At 30.9% G+C, this 22466-nt stretch overlaps 1 protein-coding gene across 1 annotated transcript; it reads right to left on the bottom strand.

The window, feature by feature from the left end:
* Positions 1–4804: 4804 nt before the first annotated feature.
* LOC127737713 (coiled-coil domain-containing protein 39-like) lies at positions 4805–22142 on the bottom strand. Its single transcript, XM_052248565.1, has 21 exons — positions 21974–22142; positions 20311–20430; positions 19183–19329; positions 17543–17701; positions 16850–17071; positions 16292–16483; positions 15853–15956; positions 15254–15491; positions 14647–14901; positions 13802–13939; positions 13138–13254; positions 12618–12757; positions 11778–11853; positions 11020–11179; positions 10620–10726; positions 10162–10233; positions 9647–9715; positions 8927–8989; positions 8258–8374; positions 7534–7681; positions 4805–5654 (listed from the first exon to the last, which is right to left on the bottom strand). The coding sequence occupies exons 1-21, from the start codon at positions 22070–22072 to the stop codon at positions 5572–5574; spliced, it is 2826 nt and encodes a 941-aa protein (XP_052104525.1). The 5' UTR covers positions 22073–22142; the 3' UTR covers positions 4805–5571.
* Positions 22143–22466: the final 324 nt, after the last annotated feature.

Genomic DNA, 22466 nt, shown 5'->3' with positions numbered 1-22466 from the left:
AGAGTATAATAGTACATTGCTTACGAGCTATAAAAATTTAATATCAAAGAACGGATTCATGCTATTCCATATTCTATTTAATCATAGACCAGTTGGCATTATGTACGAGTACAAAGGGAAATGACTGACTGTTGAAAAGGACATGGCATAGGCATTGTATATAAGGCATGTTATATTAATTTCATTCATGATTAACATACTTTTAATTAGAAAAATTCAGGCCAGATTTTTAACCATACTCAGTTTCTATTATCAATACATGAATATTAACAGAAACAAACTTGTGCGAAAGCCAAATCGAATAGCAGCATCGTCGGTACCCAAAACAATTAAAGAAAACCATACATTGGTAGAAAGCTAAAGATATTAAAAATAAATAGAGAATATTTATTGCCAGAATGAAATATGTAACATACAGTGCTCAGAGCCAGAGGCTCGTAAGCTGTTTCTTGACTTTAGTCGAATTAAATAATTTCTGCGCACAAAACCAAATAATCTTCATCGGGTACAATCGAGATCAAAAGTTTGGAAAGCCATAAAGGTAAAAATTTCGAAAACATACAAACTAATTGGACTTAACAGAACTGCTATTTAAAATCGTCTATGGTACACTTTGTCTGCGTGAACAGCCTTTTCACTTATTAGATTGATAAAAGTTAAAATTATGCTACAACAATATTATTAGAGGGTTTAATATCGAGTCCTGTGTTTTAAGTTTAAAACAGTACGAAATGTTTCATTTATTTCCTTTTCTGTATATATATTGATATTTTTTAACACAAATGTGATTTAAGTATCGGGATTATGCTTTTTCTGTAATGTTCATGCCGTTTGTGTGAAATGTTCTCTGATGTACGGCAACCGATATGAGAGTACCGGTATGTGGAAGCATTATATCAGCAGAATAGGTTCTTGAGATTGCCTTGAAGTAGCTATGAACATTCTTTGATTCCGTATATATTATTAAGTGTTTTAAATAACTTTCTTTATTCCACTGATGGAGATAAAAGAACTCTCTCCAAATCCCGTGCGCCCGAATCGCCTGACCCGAACCACATGCACTAGGAACGCCTACACCAAAACATTTGAAAGCCAGTGGTGTATAAATACGACCTTTAATAATTTAATAAGCTTTTGGTTGTCTTACTTTATATATTAATGTTGTAGTCGTTAAAAAGAAATGAATTGAGGATAGATCTGTTTAATTGATAACAACTTGTCGAAACTCTGATCGATTTATATTTGGGTATGCCATATTGTATAGGTTGTTGTATACTGGCTGTTGGTTTCTGGGTGTCTGTTACTGTAGACTGTTGCTGTTATATAAAACACTTAATGATGCTTGTTGCTGTGGGTCATATTTCGACTCCTAGATATCTGTTGTAGACTGAATGTTGGCTTCAGATTGTCTGATGTTGTAGACTGAATGTTGGCTTCTGGATGTCTGTTGTTATAGACTGTCAGCTGGCTTTTGGATGCTTGTTGTTGTGACCTTATATGTTGGCTTCAGAATGTCTGTTGTTGTAGACTGAATGTTGGCTTCAGAATGTCTGTTGTTGTAGACTGAATGTTGGCTTCTGGATGTCTGTTGTAGACTGAATGTTGGCTTCAGAATGTCTGTTGTTGTAGACTGTCAGCTGGCTTTTGAATGATTGTTGTTGTGACTTTATATGTTGGCTTCAGAATGTATGTTGTTGTAGACTGAATGTTGGCTTCAGAATGTCTGTTGTTGTAGACTGACTGTTGGCTTCAGAATGTCTGTTGTTGTAGACTGAATGTTGGCTTCTGGATGTCTGTTGTTATAGACTGTCATCTGGCTTTTGGATGCTAGTTGTGGTGACTTTATATGTTGGCTTCAGAATATCTGTTGTTGTAGACTGAATGTTGGCTTCAGAATGTCTGTTTTTGCAGACTGAGTGTTGGCTTCAGAATATCTGTTGTTGTAGACTGAATGTTGGCTTTAGAATGTCTGTATTTGTAGACTGAATGTTGGCTTCAGAATGTCTGTTGTTGTAGACTGAATGTTGGCTTCAGAATGTCTGTTGTTGTAGACTAAATGTTGGCTTCTGGATGTCTGTTGTTGTAGACTAAATATTTGCTTCTGGATGTCTGTTGTTGTAGGCTATCTGTTGGCTTCTTGGTATATGTTGTAGACCGTATGTGAGCTTCTTGATATCTGTTGTTGTAAACCGTATGTTGACATCATAATGCCTGTTGTTGTAAACCGTATGTGGGCTTCTGGATGTATGTTGCTGTGAACCGTATTTTAGCTTCTAGATCTGTGCTGTAGATCATATGTTGGCTACAAGATGTTTTTTGTTGTGGCCCGTATGTTGGCTTCAAGGTGTCTGTTGTTGTAGACCGTTTGTTGGCTTCTTGGTGTCTGTTGTTATAGACCGTATGTTGGCCTCTGGAACACTGAACAGTTAGGGCAAGTATGGACCCTACATTCAAGCTTGATACAGCTCTGAATTTGGATTGTGATTAGTTATTTGACACAGCATAGGTTTCTGACACACAATGAATGTGGTCAAAGAACTGAAAAATTTGAAATTGGACTTTTACCGATTATGGTCCAAAAATCCGAAATCTAAATACACGGTTAGATTCAGCATATCCAAGTACACCAAGGATTCAATTTATTTATTTATTAATGGACAATATTAGCTTTTAAAGGGGGTCGCTACATCAGAAAAAAAAATATATATAGCATTATGAAAATTATATTACTCTACAGAATAACAAACAAACCTACCATGAAGTTCTTCAAAAAATTAACAAAAAAAAAATGAAAAAAACAATTTCCAAAATATCATTCATCATTAAAACAAAGTCTTTAAAAAAATATTTAAAACTTACCCTTTAATTATTTTTCAAAATAACTTATAATGAACAGTAAATTTCAAACTGTATTTATACATAATTTCTTCTCTAAAAATTAGAATTTGATGCTGTATCTATTTTTTTTACTATGAATCTACTTTACAATTTCTATTAATTGTGCAATACAGCTCAGAATTTGGATTGTGATTAAATATTTGACAAAGCATAGGTTTCTGACACAGAATGAATGTGGTCTAAGAACTTAAAAATTTGAAATTGGACATTTACCTATTATGGTCCAATATCCAAAATTTAAATACATGGTTACATTCAGCATATCAAAGAACCCCAAAATTTCTTTTATTGATGAAATCAAAAAAAAAAAAAAAAAAGAAGTTTTAATTTTGAACTCTTTGGACCTCAATGTGGACCAATTTGATAACTAGGCCCAAATACCAAAATCTAAATACACAGTTGGATTCAACATATCAAAGAACCCCATATATTCAATTTTTAATGAAATCAAACAAAGTTTAATTTTGGACCCCAATTTGGAACAACTTGAAAACTGGGCACAAAATCATAAATCGAAATACATAGTTAGATTCAGCATATCAAAGAACCCCAAGAATTCCTTTTTTGTTAAAATCAAACAAAGTTTCATTTTCGACCCTTTGGCCCTTCATGTGCACCAATTTGAAAACCAGGGCCCAAAATCATAAATCTTAGATTCAGCATATCAAAGAACCCAAAGAATTCAATTTTTGTTGAAATCAAACAAATCTTAATTTTGGACCTTAATGTGGACAAAATTTATACAAAGTATTAGAAAAGTATTGTTCTTAGCCTCTTTTTGGTCATTAATTGATAAACAGTTTTGGCCATAACCCTGTAAATCAATCCCCACCTTCCTTTTTTGGTATGGAATCTTGTGGTACAATTTCATAGAGTTCCATAGACTTATACACAAGTTATTGTCCGGAAACCAGAAAATCCTAGTTTTTTGGCCCTTATACCTAAACGGTTAGGGCCATAACCCTCAAATCAATCCAACAAATTTTGCAGTCATATTAAAATATAAAAAAGTTAATAGGCTTAGGACCAAAAATTGAATATAAATGGTGAAGTTGAAATAATCACTTCGAAAATTTGTCATTTTTACATCATTTATTTGACTGCTAAAATCTGTCTCCAAGATGACCATTGTTATATAACATCTGTTGTTGCCACTAGCAACAATTTGTGTCTCCTTTCCTAGACTACAATAATAACTTTTCACTGAACTTTTACATGACCTGCTCAACATGGTATATGCCACTCATGATATATGAACCGATTAACCTCCTGAAACAGAGTTTAGTGAGTTTTTTACCGTCTTTAGTGTTTGTTAACAGTTTGTGGGCTGTTTTAGGTTTTAAATCATAGTTCATGCTGAAATATTTTCTGGATGGATGATGATGATGATGGATGGCTGCTTAACGTCCAGCTGCAAATCAATATGCATATTCAGGACGTGAACATGTTAATGTAATACGAGTATTAACACTGCTTTGTACTAGACCGACACACTGAGCCGGATTTTTAACGTGCTACTTCACAAGTCCACAGGAAGACATGTCACCTTACCAGGACACCTTATTCTGACTCCGAGCCGACCATTCTTTGCTCTTACTCTTTAATGCCGCGTGATCAGCGGAGAAGCAGCAAGCAGTAAATACCAATTTAAAAGTCTTTGGTTTGACCCGGCCAGAAATGGAACCCACGACTTCCCGGACTCGAGGATAAAACGCTACCACGAGACCACCAAGGTGGTTTATCTGGATGGAAGATACCCTTTTGTTCATAAGAAAATATAAAATAGAAGTATGAAAAAAATTCTCAGAGTAACCCAACAAAAACTGTTGGTGGACTTAGGAGCTCTTGAAGGTCAACATTTCCTTTTTAATATTTGCAATAATTGCATGTGAGAAAAAACAACAAGTATAATTTCATGTTCATTTTAATCAATTTTACTTCCAATATTTCATGTAAAGTATTTGTAGACAAATATATATATATAATTATAGAGCATGTACAATAAAGTAATCGTAAAAGGATAAATAAATTAAGAAACATGGAATGTTAAGTTCTTGCAGAGAAACAAAATGATACATTCACTACAGAAACTGACAAAAATAATTACCTAATAGATACAGGAAATTATAAATACTTGTACAGAGGTACCAAGTATGTTAGTTAACTTTTCCTGAGTCTTAACTGATGTATGCATTCCCAATGAAAAGTTGAACATTATCATAGTTTTGATAATAATTCATAATCATAAAAAAAATACTGACAAGTTTATTACACTAGAAGATATAACATGAATACTTCTATTATAATTTTTATCTTGTTAAAATTCAAATGAATCTGCTTCTATTAAATCAGGTAAAATTTCATATGTAAATCCTATGTCCTAGGAAATATCATCCTAATGTTAGAAAGATCAAAATGTAATAACAACTTTCAACCAGCATTCTATTTTTTACAGATAAATACTGTAATAAAAATTAAGCAGTATTTAAAAAAAAACCCATAGAAAACATTCTCAAGTTTCATGCAATTCAGTAAGCAATTTCTACTTAATGTTTCTATATGTTCTATTTTATTGTGAAGTTTTATAATAAAACTGTCAAAATTCATAAATGTTTTATCACAGCTGAAAGACACACTCAAGGACGGAAACAGACCAGTCACAACTGGACATGACTAGCGTCCTGATCTTCCTTGACCACTTCTTACACTGCTCATAGAGCTGGAGCTACGAGAACTAGCTGGGGAGCGAACTCCACCTGGAAGAAGAAAATGAAAAGATAAATATGTAGAAATATCTTATGGCATGAGATACAGTGGTCGAATCGGTTTCATATAATTTTTAGACTATAAGTATGCAAACTTAATCTCTGTGTTCAATCACCAGAAAAAAGGACTTTTTATCTTACATCATCAGGCCCTTTCTCCATTTTCCATGATGTCACTATAGATAAATCAGAACAAAAGCAAAAAAATTTGATGTTTTAATTGAATTTTCACCTATGCTGATCTCAAATTATAAAAAAAGTAACCAGCTGGTCAGGGGAAGTATTAGATGGACTAAGATTGATATTTTAGTCTTAAATGCTTGATTTATTTTATAAGTTGTTTTTGGCTTTGAACTAGCTGTCAGTAACTGCAAGTACTCTCAGATCTGTACGTAGTGTTTTTTTTGTTGTGGGGATGTATAAATATCCTGCCACTTCTTGTCTGTGTTTTTGTTAGAAATCTTTCTGCTTTGTATCCATCTGATGAGTTAAGCCTTTTTCAACTGATAGTCTGTTCTTATGTTGTACTGTTACACCTCTGTCCCAGGTTTGGGGAGGGTTGGCACCTTCAAACTAGTGTAACCCCGCCACATTCTGTATGTGCCTGTCCAATGTCAGGAGCCTGTAATTCAGTGGTTGTTGTTTGTTGCTGGGTATCATATTTGTTTTTCGTTAATTATTTTGTAAATAAATTAGGCCGTTAGTTTTCTCGTTTGAATTGTTTAACATTTGTCATTTGTCATTTCGGGGTCTTTTATAGCTGACTATGCGGTATGGGTTTTGCTCATTGTTGAAGGCCATACGGTGACCCATAGTTGTTAATTTCTGTGTCATTTGGTCTCTTGTGGAGAGTTGTCTCATTGGCAATCATACCACATCTTATTTTTATAAGAATAAGAGGTAAATATTTAAAAACCATGATGGAAATTTAACTGCAACTGGAGAAAATGGGTTTATTGGATACTATAAAAGTAGGCATTTGGTCTTTAAGTCAACACTAAAAGAGTTGTCGCAATGGTTTATTAGCATGCAGAGAGCTAAGGGAGCCTCAAATATGGATCAACTGATCTAACATCCCCATTCTGACCATCAATGTCTGCATAATTATACATACTGAACAGTCAAATTGATGCCCCTTCAGCATAAGTCTTCTAAACCATATTTCAGTACCTAAATCCCTTTGTGTTTTAAGGTATCAAGGAGCATATGAAGAAGTATAACTCTCCAGCAGTAATTGAAATCCACCTTAATGTGTCATATCAAATACAACAATAAAGGTTGAGAAGTACTTGCAAATTTATTTAAAAGTTATATGATGAATATTAAATCAAGTAAGGTGTTTTATGGAATTAAGGGACACAGCTCATTGGTTGATAGAAATTAAAGTTTTCCTTTATCTTGTTATATCAAAGACAATCATAAAATTTTAAAAAGCATTAATAAACAGAAAAGTATAATTTCCTCAAATTCAGACAATCTTTATATTTTCTTGGGACATAAATGAGTTTATTTCATACCAGGAATTCAGAGGCACAACTCCTAACCTTCTTATTTAAACTTGAACCTTAATTGAGCAATATGGGAGTTACTTTACAGTTAAAATTCAAAAGATTTGTTTTAAAAATGGCTACCAATTATTACCAGAAAAAAAGAGTACAAGTAGCTATGGCCAGATACCTTTTAGGATAAATATTTTTCATTAAAAGAAGCAACTTAGAAAAAATCTAATGAGAATAGAGTCTGGTTAGTATAGCAAAATAATCATGAAGAACTATACAAAGCTTATATGTGGTTTGGTGGGTTGTTTGACCTTGTTCTTCAAATCAGTTTTTAGTAGACAACTGTTTTTACTTATGAAATATAAACTTACCAAAATCAGCACCAATCTGGACAGGTGTTGGTCTACCACTGACACTTGGTGGGGTTTTAATACTGCCTACACTGCTACGACCAGATCCCAAGCTGCTGCGTGAACTACCAAGGGCTCGTCCACTTGGTGTAGGGGGAGGTAAGTTAGCCTAAAATAATTCAGTAATCTTATAAAGCAATATAAAAAACATAGTAGCTAAGTTTTCCTTACATCATCATCTATCATGGCTGTCTAAAAAATAAATTCATATAAAACTGGTAACAGGGAACATATAAAGATTAAAAACATCAGGGATCTACTACACATAACAATTTGATTTTGACCCTATAAAGTAACTAAAATATCTTTTTCAATCATTTGTGCATCTAATGGTGTATTTTAAGAATATTCAAAAGAAAAGGTCTGTTTTTATTGCAATGTTGAAATTTTTTTATAAACTTTACACAATCTAAACATTCAGAGTTTTGAATAAAAACCAATATGTTTAACCCCGCAGCATGAATTTTGAAGTCTCTGGTTTAACCCTGCCAAACCATCAAACCATCAACCACCTATACTCAAGCGAAGCATGCTACCACCAAATTACCAAGGTTGTTATGTCACTGAGAATATTCTGTAGTTATCTAAAAGTGTTACCTTCCATCATCATGGATCTTTCTTACGCTTGTTTTGATGAGAAGATGTATGCTTTCATATGAAGCATCTTATTGTTTTTCAAATTTACCTGTGAAAAATACATGTTGACAGCCTCTGCAATATCTGGATGTTGTGATACCACTGAGCCAACTTGGGACATAATGTTTTTGTTGAATTCTCTCATCTCTCGTACATTGAAATCTTTCTGTAATATAAATTCCAGCCATCAGATTTTTATTTTTTTTAATTTCATATTTCAATTATTTTATGCTTAAACAGTATTCAAATATATTCAATTTTCAACACTAAAATATCAAATGACGGGACAAATTTGTGTATAATCATTGTTTCCTGACTTTGTCTTTATAATACCTGTATTAAGATATGTTGTCCCTTTCTTGAGAGGACTTGATTTTTATAGTTGCTACATGTTGTATCTTTAAAAAATATGTATTTATTTTCAAATGTTAAGATATTTTCCAATATTTAGCTGAGCTGCAACTTTACTTGTAATATGATGAATTCTGTCAATCCATCAAGTGGTCCATCTGACATTAACAAATTTTGTTTTTTAAACATTATATATGGAGCAGTAAGCTAGGATGAGTATATTTTCCTTATGTTCAATTTTGAATTAATTTGCCCTATAAGAGTCTTTGATACAATTTTAAGGTGCATGATTGAGTGCCAAAAAAACATCAGATGTCTGTTTTGATTATGCTCTGGTCACAACTTGTTGAATACAAATGATGCAAACCTCTTCTGGTGTTTCTCCTTTTGATTTCTTTGCAGATCTCAGTTCTCTAGCATATCTGGAGTTCTAATAATAGAAGAAAAAAAAACAGTTTAAAATTCAATGTCTGCATTAATCAGTGGAATTCATGAAAAAAAAACTATATTGTCAGGTCAATAAATGTGATTTGTGTACAAAATGTGATAAAACTACCAACAATATTACAAGATCAATTTGTGTATTTTTTTAGTACACAAATGTCTTACTACCAACAATAATAACAGACTATTAAATGTGATTTGTGCATAAATTGTAGAGTGACTAGTACTACCAACAATTATGCCATATAAATATATGTGATAAGTTGTATTAGAACTACCAGCAATATTGACAAATCAATTATTATAATTTATGTACAACTTGTTAAAGAATATTACTAGGCTACTACCAAGCAACAAAGTGCAAGTTTTTTAAGTATTGTTATTTTTACCCTGTCATCTGTTTTGCATTCATCTTCATATTCTGAATTTTTTATGAGTAGCTGAGAATTATTTGGAATCAGTTATTTTTGAGGAGGAGATAAAAAGAATGAAACCCATCTCTGGAAAGTTATCTGTACTTTCAATAGTTTGGTTTTAAAAGCCCTTTTATAGTAAAGAGTAAGATGAAACGTTCATGTTTCTCTGAAAGAAAGTCAAAATATTTCATAACAGGCACTTAACATAAAACATACAAAGTACTTACAGATTTTGCTACTCTTTCCAGTTTACCTCTTTGATCGTCCATTTCTTTCTCAAGCTGTGCAACTTTGTTCTAAAATAATTGTTTAAATTCAGTGTAATTGTCACTTGAAAAATACTCATAGATTTTTCATCAAGTTTTTATTACTATTAAAAGTACAGGAAAACCAAAACTAAATTATGAAGACAAAATGTCACTACATAAAAATATTTATTCTTTTTAAACTTTCATGTTAACAATATAAATGTATAAATTCTTATCCATGTATTTAATACAACACAGACATAACTTCTACATCTTAATTTCATTTCTATTACTTTTCACAGAAACACTAAAACTAATTATGAAGAACTCCATTTCATCCCCAACAAATATTTTTCAAAACTCATATCAACACTAATGTATAAACTTCATTTGAATTGATGTTCTTATTGCAACACAGAAAAAAAGTATCTAAATACTTAAAAATATTACACCAATTAAGACATAGTACATGTAGATGTTTTGGTAAAACTTACTCTCTTTTCGTCAATCATGTCTTCATAAGCATCCTGGTCTCGGCATAGATTGTCTAATGTGTTACTCATTGTCTGAAATAAATTATTCAACTTGATGTTACACATACACTGTATATATAGAAAACAGCTAAAAAGGCTCAATTTTGAACTATTCTCAGAGATGAATTAAAAATAGAAAGGAGGTGCGTCCACTGGGTTAAATGGCAAAATGTTCCAAATTGATGATACTGATGTAGAAATGAACAGCAAGAAGTCAGTCCATTGTTGGTGAAAATCTCCATGGATCATCAAAGTTAGGAGAATTTTATTTAATATACAACTGATGAATCCTTTATTGGAACAAAGAATTTTTTAAGATTGTATCAGATAATAATCTTTTCAAACTTTGATATCCTGTTCTTGAAATCATGATCATGAACAATATCAAGATTGATACTAATACATGTAAATATTGTTACCTTCAGATCTTCCTGGAGTTCCCTAATTTGTCGTCGTTTATATTTGTATTTATCCATAACGGCCCTCATTTGTTCTTCTAATTGTTGTTTCTCCTCCATTTCATCACCTTTAAATATACATTCATATTATTATTAATAACTTATTATTATCATATTTAAGTTTTACATTGAAAATTCTTCACATATAAATTCACTAGAATCATATCTTATTGCCATTAAAATGGTTAGCTGTCCACAATAGGCATGTACATTTATGAATGAATATATGTGCACATTATAAATGATCAAAATGTTTCATGTTAATGTAGGATGACAAAAAGTTAAATCTTATGACTAAGTAAGTACAGCATATTTTTTTTCGTTTAGTTTGATATGTTAAAATAATGATAAAAGTCCTTACTTGTTTCTGTAACTTTGTTAAAGCTTTTTCTGTAAGTTTCATTCCTTTTATTCATCAATTTCAGTGTGTTCTCAAGTGCTCTGATCTCCTGCTCAGCCTTCCTGATTCTAGCATCTAAATCATCACCTTCTCTTTGTAATTCTTCCTTTTCTTGAGCAGCCTGATTTCATTAAAAAGTTTATATATAAAGTTTAAAATCAAATTGATCTTAGCATACTTAAGTTATTAAGCAACATGCAACAATATTGTCTTAAATGTGACAGTTGAAGTCTCTTTTTGTTTGGAAAGACTAAATAAATTATTGACCCTTGAGAGGTAGCTGACTTACAAGCAATCCAAACAACAGTGTAAAATTTGAAATAAACTGATCAGAGCATATTCCATTTAATGTGTAACAAATCAAAAATTTACTTATATCTTATGGTTAAGTTCCCATAACTCTTGAACGACAAATCAGAAAATTTTCAAAATGCAAAAGGAGGTTCGTTACTATGACATAATGTTTATAGTACATCCATCCAAGCATACATTAGTTAGAGGCCAGATATGTAAAATATTGCCTTCAATCTAATTGTTCAAGTCTGATAACTCTGGAATGATAAATCAGAAAATTTTCAAAATCAAAAAGTTTTAGTAACTTTTACATAATGTTTAAAATCCATCCGAGTAGAGGGTAGGTAACATGTCCAATAAAGAGCTTTTAATCTGATGGTTAATGTCTGATTCTACAGATTAACAGAAAATGTTGAACCCTTTACCTTTATGACATAATAAGCTTGAGATCTTTCCTCTTCCCCTTCTGGTGGAGCCATGGATATCATCAATATTTCATATCTGTAAAAGTAATACATCCATTTTATTTTTGTATACCAACCCTAAATATGATCATAAATTATTTTTTTTTGCTTTTTCATCATTATATCATACTAAATGATGTATCTCCAGACCAAAATGCAACACAAAGTCAGTCAAGATGAAATGATCACCTCAATATCATTGAACCAAGGATGAAGCAGCTTTAGATGTAAAATATAATTGCTTTACGAACAACAGTTTTCATACTATGAACCTAGGTATAAAAATTTACCATGGTCACTGAAGCAAGATATATGTGCCTGTCACAGGGACTCAATATGGAACTTTGATATAAGAGAGTCTTAATAAAGGGAAATATAATTGATGTTACATCATTTCGTGGTTTCTGATAAAACAGACTTAAATTCAAAAACTTTCAAAAAACATACAACACTTAACCACAACAATTTGATAAAAAGGACATTTATATCTATATTTTCCCTGTAGTTCATGAAATCATCCACGTTTTATCTATGCATGTACGGTGACCTATAGTTGTTAATTTCTGTGTTATTTGGTCTCTTGTGGAGAGTTGTCTCATTGGCAATCGTACCACATCTTATTTTTATACAACATGTAATTTGGAAGTTTACAACTCATGTGGATAAGTTTTCTTTCACATATTTTTACTTAACCTATAACTGTTTTGAATTCTGAAAAAACAACAAAAAGTTATTGTATTTTAAAACAAGCACTCATAAAACAGAAAGATTTCTGCTACTTGATGATTCTTTGATTTTTACCTTTTCCTAAGTTTATCAATTTTAGAGATCCTCTCATGTAACTCAGCACTGATTTGTTGTCTTTCCTCATCAGCAGCCTTGTACTGAGCTTGTAGCATTTCTTTGTGAATACTTATTTCTTGTCTTCTCTCTTTCATGGCCTGTAAATGGAAACAGTTTAGTTTATGGCCCGTTTTGAGGGTTTAATGTAGACGTTTTGCTGTTTTATCAAATGAATAATCATATCTTTTACTGTAAGATGTATTAAATATATATGTACAAGTCTAAATTGAAAACTACGTTCAAACCTATATATGTATATATACTAAAGTATCTATCATTACTAAATAACTTTAAAAATTTGTACATTTCAAAGCATTAAATTAATGCAGTTATAGAATTTATGTTTGATGTCTTTAACATGTCAAATTTTTTTTTACAATTCAAATGAGCATATTTTTCCTTTACAAAATGACCCTTACAGGTATTAGAGTTCATCCAAACAAGATAAAAAAGTACAGATATATCGGTAAGTACTAACAGTTCCAAGCTGGAGTCTACGTTTCTCTTGACTGAGGACATCATCAGATCTATCATTCAGATTTTCTCTAATTCTTTTCAATTCGAGTTTAAGAATGTTTTGGTCAACCATTAAATCCTGAAAAAAGAGAGATAATACACAATCAGAGAAATAATTTGTTTTACATACTGTGTCATTAGCAATTATCTATGTAAATGTATATAATTGTAATGTTGTCCTGTTAGTTTAATATGTGTAGTTGACCTTGACTTCACAGGCTTTTTAGAGTACTATTTGATTATAATTAGTTTTGCAGGGGAGGCATTACTGCATGTCAGTTCTAGTCAAATGAATTGATTACAGAGTTAACAGTATGTCCAATAATACAGAATAAGGTAAACGTTTATTGCATGTTTTAGTAATGAATTCAATATAAATCTGGATTTTATTTTATTGGAATAACATCATTCTTTCAGATCATTTTGGTTCAAAGAATAGTTGTTCTTCCTCAAAAATTAATACAAACAAAATTTAAACAGAATAAGCTTCAAATGATTTTTCACAATACTCAAGAAATTGATTAAGGATTTAATATCTTGTATTTTAAAACAAGTACCAGTGATGAAATGTAACCATGAAAATAGCATTTGCATAGCCATATGTGTTAGTATAAAGGTAGATTTACCTGCTTATCATGAATTATAGTCTTCAGTTCCCTCTCTGAGCTATCATTGTATAAGTTTAATTCTTCGATCTTACTGGTCAGATCTCCCTTTTCTGCTCCACTCTTCTCAAGTTCCCTTCTTACTCTTCTAATATCATCCTGAAATAAAGTAAAACATTCATCAATAAAAATCCACAGAAAAACAGTTTCTCTATGTAATTGTTCAAATATGTGGTCACTTTATTGTAATTACATTGTATTGTTGTGCTTATATTTAACAGGTTAAGATGGGCTAAAGAGAAGCACATATCCAATTTAATTCAAACTGTGGTGTCTTGTATTCTTTTGACCTTTATATTACTTATAAATAAATGGAGAATGTGTCCATGGGACACAGATGATGCCCCCGCTTGCATAAAACGTTATAACGGGACATAACTATGGAACGCCCAAAGTGACACCACCCAAATTCAGACTTGATCTGTGTTTTGTGGTAAAAAGCATTGTGTATAAGTTTCATAACATTTGGTTGAGTAAAACTGAAGTTAGAGAACAGAAACTAAATTTGGGACGTACCTACGGACGGACGTATAGACAGACAACGGTAACACTAAACGCCCCCTCTGCAGCTGCGGGGGCATAAAAACAGACTACAAACATTTAACAAGCAAAAACAACTATTGATTCTTGTTAATACATCATAAGAAGTGCATTTACAAATTATGAAAAATATTGGTTGTTCTATATTTTATATGAGCTCTGTATATATGTCCAAAATTTTGTCTAAAATTTATTTTAAGTTTATTTTCTTAAAGTCTGAGACAACTTGTGAAAATGTTGTCAAATCTGAAGACATATTTTCTCACCTGTAGTCTTTTGAGCTGCAGAGTTAAGAGCGTGTGAGTATTTTGTTTTTGTTCTAGGTCATCTGTAAATTCTTTTATTTTCTGTTCTAATGCCACTTTTTCTTCATTGCTTCTTTCCCCTTTCAACCTATTGATACGTCTTTCCAATTGCTGTATAGCAAAATCTTGATTGTAAATGATTTCTTGTTGTTTCAGTGAATCTGTGTCTAGCTTGCCAACTTTACTGTTGAGGTTTTTGACAGCTGCTTGACTTCCCTGCAAATAAACAGTAACAGTAAAGATGAAATTTTTAACATTTTTAAAAATAAAAAATATTTTTGCCAAGTATTGTCCATAAGAACTAAATTCAAATAAATTGTTTTTCAAACTAATATTCAACTTGAAAAATCTTGAATGTGTACATAGGAAAAATTTGCAATGTTATGAATGTGCATATAAGTGTATCATGTAATTTTTTTTTACCGAATATTAAGTTTAATATTCATACAACACACTAATTTAAAGCACAATATGCATTTGGTATTATTTTGAGAAAAATGTTATAAAAACAACTTTTGGTTAAAACTGTTGCTTTCTGTCAAAACTCATCTAGTTCTTTATTTTATACCTGAATTTCAGCTTCTGTGTTTCTTTCTTTAACTTTACAAGAATGAAGTTCTTCTGTTTTTCTAAACTGAAGATCACGTAAATGTTTTAATTCAGCATCAATGGCATGCTGTCTTTTTTCTTCCTCTTGTAACATCTCGTCCATACGAGCAGCTCTCTCTTCAGCACTCAGGGTTGATTCAGTAGCTATCTTTAGTTTTTCTATAAGAGTTTCTCTTAATTCTTTTGCTTGTTGAAGTCTATAAAATAACAAGTTGCATGAAATAAATCTAAAAAACAATAAAATTCTTCCAGAACAACAAAATCCTGCCATTTTGATTTTGTTATTACTGCAATTTACACAAATTCAGATATTCACATTCAAATGACTATCAAAAAAATCTTATTTTCAATTTGCCAAGTTCTGATTATCATTTCAATAATTAAAAAATATTTGTTTTCATTGAGCCTTGTCATAATATGTCACACATTTTATTTTATAATTCATGTATTTTTTTCTGACGCATCTTTATTACACACACATAAAAACATAATTTTACCAGTAGACTAGGATAAAATTATGGTTTTAAGGGTATGTAAAACAAAAGTTAAAATACTTACTTGACAGTTTTGTCTCCTACATCTTTCTTTAACTGAGATACCTGTGATCTTGTAACCTCAAGATCAGTGGCAGTACGATCAACTGTTCTCTTCAATGCATCTAACTGTAAACACATAATAAACTTTTATCATTTACGGTTCAATTCATTTTTTTCCAATCTAATATAAGCCCAAAGCTCTAATAGGACAAACTATAATAATTACAGAAAGCCTTATTAATTTGACTTCCGTAATCATAAGAAAATTAAGCCCTATAAATAATAATTTTTTTTAACAATGACCAAATAAATTTCATTTGGACTGCATAACACAAAATTAAATGACTTGTGTACACACATTACACATACATGTAAATGGGAAACAATCATGTAACAAATACTTCCTATATCAGTCAGAACTTAATTTCCTTATAATGGTATATAATTTTGAACCTATTTACCTCATCACTAAACTGTATTCTCTGTGTCTCAGCCTCCTGTAGATCTATCCTTGTTTTAGCGGCTATTCTCTCAGCTATAGATATCTTCTTTTCCTGTTCTCTATTATTCTCTAATTCATTTTCAAGAAATTGTTGTTTTTCTTTTATTGCTTCCTCCCTCTTTCTTACTTCACCTTTAACTCTGGCTAGTTGCTGAAAGAATATTTTTAACTTGTTAAAAACAAGTGTAAATAACTTCTTGTAGATATTTTGATCTAACTTTTATGAGACAAAATTTTTGCTTTTCAGTTAAAATACAAAAAAACTTATAATAGATTTATGAATTACATATTTAAAAAAAAAGTAGCTAAAATAATATTTTTATAATGTAAAGCTTGTCTACACTGTATTTTCCTCAACAATCAAAAATGAATTCTTATTAAAAAGATATAAATGGTCATTAATTATGTCTTAATCAGTGTCCTGGCTACTAAAAATATAACTGCTTATCATAATGCTGTTATGTAATAATAGGAGTAATTGTTTTTTAAAAAAGATGTTTTTCAAGCTAGTATTTACAGCTGCTAACAAATCCATTTCTTTGTCACGTCTTTGCATTTGTTCTAAAGTATTTTCCCATTGCTGAATAATTTCTTGTCTTTCCTGGTGAGCTGTCCTAAAGTCCTCAGCTGTTTTGTCTAGTTCTATCTGGGCAGTAAGTGTTTGTGTTGTCTCATGGTCTAGAACCTTTCTTTTGCTGTGATTTTCATCTGTTAATCTTTCCATTCTTAAAGAGAGCTCCTACAAAAATGAATCATTCTCAATATAAAAAAAAATACATATCTATTAATTCCTTGTAACTTATCTTTTTTTCCATTCACACAATAAAAATAATCAAATGTGAATCCTATATGACTGTTTTTGGTCATTCCAATATTGTTATGGTTTTTTTTACAGGAAGTAATTAGAATTTTATGCATTTCAGGATAAGATTAAAAGAGCTTTTGACCTCCCCCGTAATTCAATTATTTCTGGAACAGCCCTTTGAATCAAATCTACGGAGTGAAATAAACAATTAAGATGGTAACACATATACTGGAGACACAAAGCTTTAAGGATTAAGAGTAACTCATTTCATAGAAGTTAAAAACTAAACTCCATTCAAAGATCATTAAAATCATTTCAAACTAAAATCAATCTATACAGTCATTGTTATTCGTCATACATTTACAAACATTTGATATCAATTTCTATCAATGTATGATTAGTTACCTTAATCTTACTCTCATCATGTCTGGTATATTTCTGTATGGCCATGGAATCCTCATCTTTACGAGCAGATTCTTCTAGCCATGCCTCCAAAGCTTGTTGGTCCCAGTTCATCTGTGATTTCATCTCTTCTAACTTCTGTGTTTGTTTGAAGATGTTGTTCTAAAAGAAAAGAAAAGAAAAAAAACACATCAAATATAATTCACTTTTTATCATGTTTATATTCAGTTTAAACACATTAATATTTTCATGGATTACTTCCCTTTAGATATGTACAATAGCAAATCAAGCTGTGTCCATGAAGGCTTCAGTTTACTCTGTAGGACATTTTAATCAAATTGGTAAAATAACATGAATTGACAATCCTGTATAACATACCAGTATTCCTTCCTTTTCATTGCTACTTTTTTTTCTGTTTTATTGTGTTGATGCTATTTTGGTCTTATTTAAAGAGAGTATAAATTTATTGTTGGCTAATCGATTAAACTTTCATGTGAATATAAACCAACTCAATTTGAGCTCACTTTTAGTAAATATTTTGATATTTCAATCATGGATGAGAATAAAACTTTTTCTAACAAAATTACTTCAAAATTTGGCTGTAAATGTATGCATTGATGAATAATTATAGATAAAAAATATAATCTGTGCATGTATTCCACTGAACATAGTGTAAATCACTTTAAGGTATAAAAAATATGGTATACATTTTGTAGTCAAAACCAATAGTTTTAACTTTCTGTTTTGTCTTTTAATGATGATAAAAAGAATTAACATTTATTTGTGTTCTATCAAAACATTTAAAGCCTCTCTCCGACATTAAGCTTGTGTACCCTTTTCTGTCTTTTTTCTAAATATCCCCCCTCCCCCCCAGTTATGCAAAAATAAAATCTCACATTTAAATTTTGATAGCATTACTTGTATGCAGCATTTCCTTAACTTGCATTTTTGTCTTTTGTTCAAAAATCCCAATTATAAATTCATGCAGAAATTTATGAATTTACAATATTTAGTTGTACATGTATATGGTTGTTGATCTCCCATACAATAAAAGTTTTAAATACAAAATAGGAAATTAAATGGCCATCTTGTCACACTAATTTGCTCTAGTTTGCCAAGTTTACATTTAATCTTGAATTTTTTTTTAATCAACTGGAAAAGAATATGTGGTGTACAGCTTTAACATTGTATTCTAAAAAATTGTCATCGTAATTACTTATCAATTTTTAATTTCAGTTTCATCCATAGAGGTAACAGTTCATAGTAGTCAACGTAAATACTTCATCAAAATTTAACAAGAATAACCAAAGAATAACAAATCATACTCTTGGGCAATTTATTTGATATCAATGGGCAGAAATGAGCAATAAGAGCTAATAAACATCAAGTGTCATGTGTCTTCAATAAGAAGATAACAAAAACTAGACAAATGTATCTTCTTTTGATGGACTTAAGTCAGTAAGAACTTTTTCTAAAGATGATATACATGCATCACATGCATCTTTGAATTTAGATTCTGAAATAAGACAAGATATTTTAACTTTCACATTGTTTGTCTGTGATGTGAAATACAATGTATATAATACAGTTTAAACAAGGCTTGTTCTGTCAAACAAATCTTTAATAGATAAAATGTAAATCACCTCAAACATGTTTTTCTTTTCTTTCAATTCTTCCACTTCTTTACTTAGTTTCTGTATTTCTTGTTTCAGTCTACCTTCTTCACGCTCAGCAATTTTCAGCAGATGATCTTCTGTTTCAATCTCTTTCTTTCTGGCACCAACAAGGCCCTTAAATATACAATAATCAGTACAATGACTCATTTTGCTCCCATTCCTCTTGTAGAATACATTTTTTTTTAATTTCACAGATCTGGTTTATATCTTTAATCTGATAATTAAACAAAATTAAATGGATACTCAAACGTTTCAAAGAAACTTTATATAATATGCATTATTGACCAAAGAAGCTAAAACAAGAAGTCTTAGAGTTGTCATGTGGTCTCCAGTCACTGACATGCACGTGCACTAAACAATAGAATTTTTGAAAAGACAACTATTGAACTGCCTTTGAATACCAAAATTATTTTCTTTGGTAACCTTAAAAATATTTAATTGAATTTTGTTAATAATAAGATTATTTTGCTTACAAAATACTATATTTACCGAACTGAATAGGAATATAAGAAATACTGGAGTCCCAGCTAGTTCCTCATTATAGACTAAATAATAAATTGTGTTTTTTTGTTGTTATCAAATTTGATTTAAACACCACATATATATATATCCAAGAACGAAATAAGATTCCCTTTTTTCGTTACTAGATAGTTATTCATGTTTAACCTAATGTTATACTATTATATATTCAATTGTTGTTTCCATATATTTATAACTACCTTGATGTGAATATGCCCTTCTGTATTACATTGTTTAAAACTGTTGTGCCAGCCTATTTTTTACAACAAAGCAAATTCTGACATTATAAAAAAAGAATAAAGAAGTCTTTTTCACAGAAATAAAACTATAATAGTCATGAATGAATCTAATCCTCCTGTATGAGTTAGTGCGAGTCAATACGTTTTATGTTGATCGTAAACAAAATACACAGAGGTAACAAACAAATGAAATTATTGGCTTGAATGTACACCTTTAGACCAAATTAATTCAGATGTTTTGTATATATTATAAGGTGGCAAATATTACATATATCAAATGTCCAAATGAGTACAATTTCTACTAGTGAACACATGATGAAGTAAGTTTATTACAAACCTGTGTATGTGTAAGCTCTTGTCTAACATTTTTGAGATGTTCAGACATAGCATGCACACGATCCTCAATTTCTTCAAGTTCATTTGTGAAGGCTACGATATTTCTCTGTTTGACTTGTACCTAAAATAAAAGTAATAGATGTACATGTAGTATAAATCTTGATATGCTCTTTTTTAGGCAAAACAACTTGTGCCTTTTTATGAAATTTATTATTTTTCATAGTGCAAACTTCTGAAATTGACAAGCAAAAGTTGGGGTTGAATTGAACTAAATTTGAAAAACATGGATTTCCTGCATTCAAATATACAAATACCTTATTCTGTTAAAAAGACAATTCAATGGGGAATAATTATAAAAACATATCTGATTTTTATAGCATAATTTTCATCATTTAAAAAAAAAAAATTTACAGAATAATCTTATGTTATGCATATGAAAAGTAATCACGAAGTTAAACTACTAGAAGTGTCCATTTTTTTTTCATGTATTGGACCATGTATGTGAGAAGTTTTAAACATCTTTGATTAGACCCAGTTTGCAGTGGTACAAGTTTACAACCGTACGAGATGACTAAAATTCATGTCATCTGAGCATAGGTTTTCTGCACAGCGATGGTCAAAATAGAAATTGGGGTCATTTTTATAAATGAGAATCAGTTATAAAAGTCATTATAATTGCTTAATCTTACTTTGAGAAAGACATCAACGATGCATAGAAAGATTTTGAATATTAAAAAATTTCAACCCTCTCATTGAAACAACCAGTATTCTAGAACTCCTGTATTGGGGCCACCTGTATTGTTATCAAACATGTATAACTGAACAAGAAGTCTCACACAAGAAAGATAGAAGAACAAGAAGTCTCACACAAGAAAGATAGAAGAACAAGAAGTCTCACACAAGAAAGATAGAAGAACAAGAAGTCTCACACAAGAAAGATAGAAGAACAAGAAGTCTCACACAAGAAAGATAGAAAATAGGATAAACAATATCTGTACCTGTTTTGCTAATGGGAAATTATCTATTGTCTTAAGTTATAAACTAGATTATAACTCACTGGAATGAAGAAATATACAGGAGAATCTACTAAACAGTGTACATTGTAGTCATGGTGGTACTGGTAAATACGTGGTCGAAAAATTCAAGTTTTACAAATTTGTCACTATTCTACTTTTTGTTTTTCAAGATTCCATGTGTGGAATCTCTTGTTCATCTATGAACACAATACAGGAGTTCCGGGTTAGTTCTTTTTTTCAATGTTTACTTTAAAAAACTTTTCTTCTTCAGTTACAGAAAACCACCAACATACTGATGTTTACTTTCTATTGTATGACATAATAAGAAGAACGACTAGTGACTTAATTTTCTCAAAAGACATTTGTCTTATGTTATATCTTAATGTTTTTGTTTTATTTGGAGAATTGACTTTTAATGGCAGATCGTTTCTGTGAAGTTTATTCACTACTGACGTACTGTACTTTTATAGTATACATGCTTATAAGATGCAGAACTACGTTTTATACGGCATTGTATTAAATACGTAAATAACTTATAAATGTATCAAAGACAACTTGATGTTCCCTTATTGGAAGGATATAGGAACAAGATGAAGAACGAAAATACCTCCCCCTTTTTTCGAAAACAAAGTAAACACATGCAATTACCTTGTCTTCTAATGCCTTATTGTCGGTATTAGCGACTGGCATACTAAGCCCTTCATCCCATTCTATTTCACTTAATATACTGTTCGTCCCTCGACTCATTTTGATGCAAGAAGGCAGAAAAAATCCGCCGAAATGCTGGAATGTTTCAGATTGCTTGGAGACAAGTTTCCCGGATGTAAATAAAAGGGGAAATAACTGGCTACATAATATGTCGGAAAGCCGTAAAAATATTAAAATAAAATAAACCGACTTTAAAGTGTATGAATAGGGGGTTCGCAAACATTTGCAGCAAAATTGTTAAATAAACAACAAACAACAACAATATTTATTGCCTCTCAAAATAACAAACTTGGTAATGTATGTATGTATCCTATCTTCCTCCTTCGATCGGAGCACCACCTTGAGTAATGGTGTAAAGGAGGACATTTAGCACTCTTTTTCGACACAGATTTAATGTTACCATTTATCTAACCAGTTCCCTTGCCTGGCTGTG

The sequence above is a fragment of the Mytilus californianus genome, unplaced genomic scaffold (genome assembly GCF_021869535.1).
Source record: "Mytilus californianus isolate M0D057914Y unplaced genomic scaffold, xbMytCali1.0.p SCAF_4, whole genome shotgun sequence".
NCBI classification, from domain to species: domain Eukaryota; kingdom Metazoa; phylum Mollusca; class Bivalvia; order Mytilida; family Mytilidae; genus Mytilus; species Mytilus californianus.
This window is presented reverse-complemented; position numbering and strand designations above follow the sequence as displayed.